At 57.6% G+C, this 9,946-nt stretch overlaps 1 protein-coding gene across 1 annotated transcript; it reads left to right on the forward strand.

Moving 5' to 3' along the window:
- Positions 1 to 434: 434 nt before the first annotated feature.
- Positions 435 to 2,571, forward strand: HSPB7 (heat shock protein family B (small) member 7). Its single transcript, XM_007459277.1, has 3 exons — positions 435 to 612; positions 1,085 to 1,218; positions 2,392 to 2,571. The coding sequence occupies exons 1-3, from the start codon at positions 435 to 437 to the stop codon at positions 2,569 to 2,571; spliced, it is 492 nt and encodes a 163-aa protein (XP_007459339.1).
- Positions 2,572 to 9,946: the final 7,375 nt, after the last annotated feature.

Below are 9,946 nucleotides of genomic sequence, written 5' to 3' on the forward strand. Positions count from 1 at the left end.
GAGAGAAAACCCTGTCCTCAAGGAGCTTGCAATCTGGTGGGGGAGACACAGAAACACGGAACACACACAAGGTCCTGAGGCGGGCCCAGGGGTCTGAGTGGCGACAGGACAGCATGTGTCCCCACCTCGTTGCCGTGGGAGGCTCCGGGGCTGGAGTTATCGGCCTGGAATGCCAGGCAGTGAGCTCAGCCTCCTGAGCTTGCCTGTGTTGGACTGTCAGCAGGGCCGTCTCACTGGAGAAGATTTCCAGCCCCTCTGGGCCACCCAGAGGACTAAATTTAGCTGGTAGACAAGGGGCTGGCCCTGCGCCCAGGGACAGTCGGGCCTTATAAAGCGGCGGCAGCCGGGGCCCGGCACGCTCCCTCCGAGCCTGCTGCCCACGCGCCCTCCTGTCCACCCTGCCCACTGGCCAGGGCCCGGCCGCCCGCCCGTGGATGAGCCACAGGACCTCCTCCACCTTCAGAGCGGAGAGAAGCTTCCATTCTTCCTCCTCCTCCTCGGCCTCCCACACCCTTCCCGCCCAGGAGCCGCCCATGGAGAAGGCACTGAGCATGTTCTCCGAGGATTTCGGCAGCTTCATGCGGCCCCACTCGGAGCCCCTGGCCTTCCCAGGCAAGTCCTCCGTGGGGAGGGGAGGCGCCCAGGGAGGGGACACCTGCTCCAGGGCACCACCCGACGTGGCTGCAGCTGCCGAGCTGCTGGGAACAGGTGCTGTACAGCTGCAGCCACGTGTGACCACCGGGACAGATGCGGCCACAGAGACAGATGTGGCCGTGAGTACAGGCAGGCCTTCAAGAAACAGCTCTGGCCTGGGGCTCAGCTACACGTACCCCCTACTCCAGGCCTGGGGTGGGTCACTACAGACATATACACACACCCACCCCACCTGTCCTGGGTAAGGCCCCATCCCCCAGGCGGAAAAGGTGTGCTGCAAGAGGGCGGGTGGCAGGGAGGGTGGCAGCTACGGCTGAGAGGGAGCTCAGGCCCTGGGCGGCCAGCCCCTTCCCTCCGGAGAGGGAGCCGGAGACCTGGGTTCTGAGCGCCAGCCCGCCCTCTGCTCTGCTTACGGCAGCCCTCCCCACAGCCCGTCCCGGGGGGCAGGGCAACATCAGGACCCTGGGAGATGCCTATGAGTTTGCTGTGGACGTGAGCGACTTCTCACCTGAAGACATCATCGTCACCACCTCCAACAACAACATCGAGGTGCGAGCTGAGAAGGTGAGCCCGCTCCCTGCCCCCAGACCCTGGGCCCCACGCCTGTACCCTCTGCCCCGTGTCCCCACTCATCCCAGGACCCCGCACCCTGCCCAGTACCCCCCAACCCCCAGGACAAACCAGAGGCCTCGGTCCTGTAGCTGGTGGGCCGCGGGACCCCCTGTTACTGCCTCTCTCTGCCCCAGGCTCCCAGATGCTTCCTTCCGGAGTCCAGGGCAGCTGAGGAAGCCACAGGGGATGGGGGAGGCGGGGAGGGATGCTGCAGGGAGGTGAGAAGGGAGATGAGAGGAAGGAGATCGCGGCTGAGGCAGGATAGCCCTTCCTGTGGGCATCTGGAGAGGTGGGGGGCTCACTGGTCCCTCACCTCCGGACCCCTGAATTAGGCCCAAGGTTGCGCAGAGGCCCTGCAGTTCATGGTCACACCCCCCCCCCCAAACCCCACACTTCCTCCACCCACAGGTCTCAGGGTCACTTGGTCACTAGGGTCTCTGAGTCCCAGCTCCCAGGAGGCCTGCTCCCTGGAGGAGGGTGTGGCCCTGGCTGAACAGGGATGCTGCCCCCAGCGGGCCAGAGCCACTGCTGCTCCTTAGGGAAGAGGGTCGGCCCAAGGCTGCTTCTGGATCCCCCTTGGCCTGGCTTTCTCCCCTGAGCACAGGAGGCTGCATGCCCGAGGGGCGCCTCTCAGGGAAGCCAAGGACTGTGGGCACCAGGACCAGTGGGCAGCACGTGCCAGCCCTGCCACCCTCACCAGTGACTCAGCCGCCCCAGGCTCCTCTGGACACTATGTGCTGGCTGAGTCACGCAGAAGGGGCCGTCGGCCGAGCCCTGATGGTGGACACCGTGTATCCCGGTATCCAAGAGGGCTCAGCTCTGCTCTGTGCCACCTCCTTGCTGCACAGGAGCCCCAGATTCTGCCACTGAGTTTCCTCCCCATCTGAGCTCCCCAACCAAGCCCCTTGCCTCTCCCCCAGGACCACTGGAGCTCCTCTAAGCACCTCGGCCCCCGTCCCTGCTCAGCCCTGGCCAGCCCCTAGACCGGGCCTCTGCACCTGAGAGCAGAACCTCTTGGCACAGGGGGGCCCAGCTGGGGTTACACTGGGGAGCAGGGGCTGTGGCTTGACGTGAAGAGGACAAGCGTGGGGAGCAGCCTGCCCTGACCCATTACCCCTTCTCCAGCTGGCAGCTGACGGCACGGTCATGAACACCTTTGCTCACAAGTGCCAACTGCCGGAGGACGTGGACCCCACGTCGGTGACCTCGGCCCTGAGGGAGGACGGCAGCCTCACCATCCGGGCTCGGCGCCAACCACACACGGAGCACGTCCAGCAGATCTTCCGGACCGAGATAAAAATCTGAGGGCCTCCCCCTCCCTTCCCCCAACTCCCCCACCTTCTCCCCCACTGGCCGGCCAGAGTGGCTCTCCGGACCCCCTCATGACAGCTTCCGGGACATCTCAGCCCAGGTTCAGGCCCTGACACCTCCACCCCAGACCCCAGGTGGGTCATCCCCTCCAAATGTGGCTTTCTGCTCTACCCAGGGCAGGCCAGGGACCCCCTTGCTTCACCCGTGGCTCCCAGATTCCAGATGTGGCCTCATTCACTTAATCTAGAATAAAGGGATTGGGATGGAGAACAGGAGATCCCGAAGAAGCCAGTTTGGGGAAGGGGGATTGGGACAGGCAGGATCTCTGGGCAAATAATCTGCAGGACAGACAAATTCTGATCTATGGAGTCTCTGCAGGGCAGGGGCAGGGGGACTGGGGACCTGGGGACCTGGGGACCTGGGACCCCCTTGGCCAAAGGGAGCAGGAGAGGCAGAAGGATATCACAGGCAGAGGTGCCCAGCTAAAGTGAACTGCCCGGGCACAGGGAGGCCAGAGACAGCCATGATGATCCGCTTCCCCTCTGCTGCTCTCCAAGCCCCGAACCAGCTGCCAGACTGTCTGCCCACAAGGTGCCCCAGCCAGCCAGCTGTGCCAGCGCAGGGCCACATTGTGTCTGTATACAGATGGGGTTTTTCCAATACAGTTGGTTCGTGATAAACTGTGTGAACCGTCTGTTACCTGCTCATATGCCCCCAGGTAAGCCTGGGCCAAGCGGTGGGGCTGACCCTTCTCCCTCCCACCCAGAGACCTGGGCTCCCGGGGCTGCCTCCACTGCAGGCAACAGAGGAAGCAAGGATGGGGCTTTGGGTCCTCAAGGTAGGACCCCAGCTTCCTGCTAACCTTCCCTTGTGGCCATTCACCTCCCCCATCCTGTCCTCTATAATCTGTGAAGCTATAGGCTTGGTGTGTGTATACTACACACACACACAAACACACACACACACAAACAGGCGTACACACATGCACGTGCACATGTGCACACTTATCTTTGTCCTTCAAATACTAAACATTACCACTGGTTAAAGCCAGATTCGGAACGTTCTAAAATCAGATTTGCAATCTCCATTCTTCTCAATGGGGACAGAGTCTGAACAGTTGAGCGCCCAGCTTAACCACTGATGGTTGGATTTGAACCCACGATGTCAGAAGCTGCTCTCAAACCGCCCTCCCAGCCCTCCGTGCAATGGGGAGTAGTTCCTCTTATTCTGCCTCTCAGCCTGTGCACCCTGTGCCCACAGTTTCCTGATAGAGAATGTCCTAATCACAGGAAGAGTCCCCATCCCAGTTCCCTCCCAGTCCCCAGTCCAGGGCAAGGACCTCCCATCTGCCTTCATTCTGGGGAGCCCCAACTGCCCCCCGTGACCCTGGCTCAGTCTCCCACATACAGAAGCAGGGGTGATGGGTAAGGGTGGTTCCCAGTTAGTCAGGGCCCCTGGAGCAAGTGACAAGGCCAGCCTCGGCCCTCTGCACCTCTTTGGTCAGTGCTCTGTAAGGTGCCCTCTCACCCCTGCCATTCTGGAGCCCTTTGGAAATGACTCGGGGTGGGGGGCGGGCGGCGCAGAGGAGGGTTCTGGCACTGTACCCTGCACACACAATAAACAACAGAATCATGGACTTCTGGAGATCACCCGCCTGAAGCTCTCAAACTTGGGATGGGGCTGGAAGCAGCAGAGTGCGAAGGCCGGGGATGAACAGACACACCTTTCTTGAGATTTGGGGGCAGGGGTGGTAGCTCAAGCAAAGTTCAAGACCTCACAGAAACGTGGGTGTCCTTCGGCCTCCTCCTTTGGTTCCCAGGCCCACCAGGGCAATAATCTGGGAATTATTTCTCTGGAAAACCTTGCATCGCCTTCTCTTCCAACTGCCAGCCCCTGCTACTACCTGCCAGGCACTGTCCCAGGCACAGGGACACCAAAGTTGGGCCAGCTGCACTGGGTTGCTCTTGAAGTCTGTCTCGTACCAGATGCGTTCTGAGGACCAGAGAGGCCGAGTGACTAGCCTAGGGTCACACAGCCCCAGGGGCATAGCCCGGCTGAAACCTGGCTGGGAAGCTGACTGGTTCAGGGAGTCTGAGTACCCTTTGGAGGGACTGACACACACACACCCCCAGGCGCTACTGAAATCGGAGTTGTTCCTCCGCAGAGCTCCTCCGCGCAGCTCGGTGCAGACGGGAGGAGGGGAGGGAAGGGGGGGCGCGGTATTTCCAGCCTCCGTGACTCACTGATTCCACTGGGCTATTTGCAGCCCGACACTCATCGGCGAGGAGTTGGGGGGAGGAGCCGGAGCAGCTTTCCCCCTCCCTCGACCCCCACTTGGGGTCAGGCTCACCTTGGCGTCCCGACCCCAGCGGCGTCCCTCCCTGGGCCGGGCTGGCAGGAAGCTGGGCTGGGAAAGGGGGCATTTTCTTAAGTCACCAGTGGGGCCAAATACTCCCCACCCCGCAGGCCCCAGCAGCCCCCTCCCCAGATCCCGGTTTTAGAGGATGAGGGCTGCGCCAGCGGACAGAGCGGCCGCTGGGGACTGGGCACGTCTAGAGTGAAGGTGCCCTCCTGCCAAGGTGACCCTGCGGCAGAGGAGGGCGGGGACGTGGGGACTGCAGGCTTTCTATCGCTGGCTCCGCCCCCTGGCGCCTGGGCTGGCCGCCACGCTTTGTCTCCACTGGCCCCCCACACTTTCTAGGCTAAATATAGGCCTGGCTGCGGGCCCTGGGCCCCGCCCCCGCCCCGTGAAGAATGATTATAGCAGCCCCATCCATTGAGCACCTAGTGTGTGACAAACACATGCTCATCCCCACAACAATCACAAATGCAAGGTAGGTACCAAGGAGGACAGGAGGTTCAGAGAGGTCAAGCAACTGGCCCAAGGTCACCCAGCTTGGAAGTGGTATGGCTAGAATTTGAATCATTGTTTGTGACTCTAGAAGGTCCTCTGCTGGGTCACCCCAGATCAGTTCCCCCACCACCAAAGCGCCGAGGCAGCTCCCCTGCTCCCTTCCTGTATAGGGAAGGGGAACTCCTACATCTTAGAGCTTTTGGAGTGGGGGTGGGCAGGAGGCCGAGGCGGTTGAAAAGATGCAGCCTTCTAGGGCTAGAGACCTGCAAGAAGGTCCAGGTCAGGTGGTGCCAGAGAGGTGTGGAGGACTTAGGAGGTTCCATCACTTTCAAAGTCCTAGCCCAGGCCAAAAGCCTTCTCCTCCAGAAAGCCCTCCAGAGCTACCAGCTTGGAGTCACAGACAGAGCCCAAAGAACCCTAGGTCCAAAACTTGTCTTTAAAAGAAGCTCAAATTCAGATGAAAGGAGCACCTGCCTGGGAGTGAGGGCAGACTCTGAGGCTTGGTTGGCCAGCCCTGTGTCCTCTGGGAGTCATTCCAAACTCCTCATGGTTTGATGGTGGGACCTAGGCCCAGGGAGGGGTCGGATCTTGCCCAGGGTCACACAGCAAGTCAGTGGCAGAGATGAGGTGAAGACCCAGGACTCCAGAGCTTCAGGCCAGAGCTTCTCTTCCAGACCAACCCCCCATCCCCAGGCCACCCTTCCCTGACCCACCTCCAACATTGTACCCCTCCATCTCCCCCCTGCCCCCATCCTCTCCCCAGTCTGCCTTGGATCCCAGTTCTGCCATGGCAGAAGATGCCTTATTCTGCCCTCCTGCTCCCAAGCCTGGCATGGGAGAGGAGCTAAGTAAATGTTTGTAGAATTTTTTAAAAAACTAAGAAGCCTCAGTGAAGGGTGGAGGGTCAGTTGCGGACTCTGGAGTCACACCGCCTGGCTTCAAATCTTGGCTCTGCTGCTTCTGAGCTTTGTGATCTTGAGTAAGTAACTTAACCTCTCTGTGCCTCCGTTGCACCATAAAATGGTGCTTAATAGGATCTACCTGCTGTGGTTGTTCTGTAATTCACATAAGGGGCTTGGCACATGGTGGTTGACTCTAGCCCACATATGCCATGCATTGAAAATACCCAGAAGGACTCATTTAGAGCCCTGTTATTTCATTTAGATTTGGATCCTGACAACCCCAGTTCACCCACACTGTCTCTGGCTCCATCAAGACCAAGACTTGGGGGACTTCCCTGGCGGCGCAGTGGTTAAGACTCTGTGCTCCCACTGCAGGGGGCCCAGGTTCAATCCCTGGTCAGGGAACTGGATCCCACATGCATGCCGCAACTAAGAGTTCTCGTGACGCAGCTAAGTAGCCCGCGAGCCACAACTAAGGAGCCCTCCTACTGCAACTAAGGAAGACCTCCTGCTGCAACTAAGGAGCCTGCCTGCTGCAACTAAGACCTGGTGCAACCAAATAAATAAATTAAAAAAAAAAAGACCAAGACTTGGGCTGGTAGGGCAGAGGAGCTGGGGTCTTCTTTCCAGGAAAAGCAGGTGAGGCGGAGCTAAAAGGTAGGTTCCCCAGGGTCCTCTCAGAAGACCTGTCTGGGCCCTGGGGCTAGAGATGGGGGAGAAAAGCACCTGGAAGCCTTAATTTCTCATCATAAACAAAGATCAGGTAACCCCCTCCCAGGGCTGCTGTGAGCAACCAGAGAGAGACGGTGTTTTAGTATAAGCTCGATAAATGCTAAGCTCCTGTTAAAATCTCTGTGCTTGTTTTCTGAACAGGGAAAACCAAGCTTCCACCCTCTGGCTCTGCCCTCAAACAAGAGAGGGTCCTGAGGGGCATTGTGACTTGAGTCGGCTAGGTTGGTGCCTGAAGCAGGAGTCTCTGGGCAGGGGAGGAGGTGTTGTTTACAGTCAGCACAGCTGGCCTGGGGCTCACCCTGGGCAGCCAGCCAGTCCAGTCCTGAGCTCTGAGGCCCTCCAGGGCCTGGACCCAGGGTCAACCTTCCATGGGAGCCTGAGGGCTGCTAGACGGGTGGGGGCCCTCTGAAGTGCCTCCCTGAAGGGCACAAAGCGAGGCTGCTGGCCCCAGGGAGCCAGAGAGGAGAGAGCAGGACAGCAACTCTGCCCCTTCATCCTCCCCTTCCTTCCTTCCTTCCTTCCTTCCTTCCTTCCTCCCTCCCTCCCTTCCTTACTTCTTTCCTTCCCACACAATTCTTGACCACCTATTATGTACCAGGCACTTTTAGGGCACTGGGGACACAGTCCTGATTAGGCATAACTGCCAACCTGGAAACACATTCACTGATTCACACATTCCACTCACTGGTTCAGTAAAGTCTTTCATCTCTTTGTTGATTCATTCTCTCAACAGCTTTTCAGTAAATTCCTGCAGTATTGTGGGTAGGTAAAGCTCGGAGGCCCAACTACCTCCATTTCAACCCTGGCTCTGCCACTTACTATCTGTGTGACCGTGGGCCAGTTGCTTAACCTACCCGAGCCTCAGTTTCCACATGTGTAAAATGGGACAGCACCTCACAGGACTGTGGTGAAGAGACTGAGTTGTTCTCCTGCACCTGTGTACCCCCAGCTCAGTGAGGGCCTCACTCACGTGTTCGACCCCCAAACACTCCCTACACACTGCCAGGCCCTAGGCTGGGTCCTTGGAGAATGTTCATTCTTCCTTCCTTCACTCATTCAACACACATGAACAGAGCACCTATAGCATAGTACAGGGTTATGATGCTATGACTACATAGTCACACTGCCTGGGATTGGGATTTGGGCTAGGCCTCTTTCTAGTTGGTGACCTTGGGCAAATCATTTCATCTCTCTGTGCCTCAGTTTCTTCACCTGTAAAATGGCAACAAAAATTAAACCCACCTCATGGGTCTAGTGTGAGAAGAACTGAGGTGGCATGTGGTGCATATAAAAATATCAGTAGTTGTTTTTCTAGATGAGAGGGATTCTGGTTAGAATGAAAGTCTGGCTTCTGAACACTTGACCCCACCAGATGGCTGGCCCCATGGCGCCGGCCCCTCGGCGCGCAGGTTCCCGCCCTCCCCACCCAGACCAGGGGGTGGTGCCTCCATTCTGATGATAGGATAGGGCGACACCTTCTGGCGCAAAGTTAGACCCTCAGCCCCACGCTTTTCCCTGTGGGTCTCAAAATCCCTTTGCAGCGACGTCTTTGGGCTTTTCTAGTCCAGTGATTCTCAGCAGGGGGAGGAAAGAGAAGGGGGGTAAATGTGGTCCAGACTATTCTCTCACCACCTCCCTAATCCAGACTATCATCCCCTTTGCCTGGATTAAGGTGCAGCCTCCTCAGCTTCCTCCCCTGCCTTCCTATCCCAGCGCAAGAGCTAAGGAATTTTTTTTAAAGGTAGGTCATGTTGCTGTCTGCTCACAATTTCCAACAATCCCCATCTCAGAATAAAATAAAAAGACCTCGGGAATTCCTGGCGGTCCAGTGGTTAGGACTCCGTGCTCTCACTGCGGGGGGGCCCAGGTTCGGTCCCTGATGGGGGAATTAAGATCCCACAAGCCAAGCCAAGCCATGCAGCCCTGCCCAAAAAACAACAAACAAACAAAAAACAAAGACCTCATCGTGGCCTGCAAGGCCTCACATGATATGGTCCCTGTCACTTCTCTGGCCTCTCTGTTTCGAGTGTGTACATGCATTGTCTCCCCCAGCTGGAGGATAAGCTCCTTCATGGCAGGGCCTTGTCTGTCTATCACTGCTCCATCCCAGGGTCTAGCCCAGAGATTAGCACACAGTGGGTGCCCAACAAATACTTGGTGAGTGAATGAATACTCCAGCCAGACTGAATAACTTTGGTCCTTCTCCTTGGAACACTCCCCACCCCGGCCCCCTTGCCTTTGTATGACTCACTCACTGGTCAGATTTTAGTTTAGATGCCACTGCCTGCAGGAAGCCCTCCTTGATCTCCTCTCTCTAATGGGCTGGGCATCCTCCTCCAGCACCAACATCATTCTCTGTGCCCTTACTGTTGCACTTACCAGAAGCTATTGCAAAAGTCACCTTCTTCTTGCCTCCCCCACCAGGCTGTGAGCTCGTTGAGGACAGGGTCTGCTCTCTCTAGATCCCCTCTGTTTAGAAGAGACCCTGCCAGGATGAGAGGCCATCTGCTCTACAGTTAAGAGCAAGAAATTGAGCACCAGGCTGGCTTGGGTTCGAATCCCAACTGCACCAGTCTATGAGACCTTGAGTGCATTCCTCAACCTCTCTGTGCCTCGATTCTCTAATCTGTGAAATGGGTACAAAACAGTGCTTCCCGGTGCTGACACTCGGAGGATGTCACATTCCTGGCACAGACCAAGTGGTCAGTACACATTAGCCACTAGTGTTTGTAGGAACCTAGTAAAACCATCATTGAATAAATGAACATTCAGCAATTTTAATCCAAGAGCCTTGAGACACTCTTCCTCAGATGAATCTCACACAGCTCTGTGCATCTCTTAGACCTACACCTTCCCTCACAGCAACCCCCACTTCCTGCTG

This window comes from Lipotes vexillifer, unplaced genomic scaffold (genome assembly GCF_000442215.2).
Source record: "Lipotes vexillifer unplaced genomic scaffold, Lipotes_vexillifer_v1.1 scaffold496, whole genome shotgun sequence".
Taxonomy (NCBI): Eukaryota; Metazoa; Chordata; class Mammalia; order Artiodactyla; family Lipotidae; genus Lipotes; species Lipotes vexillifer.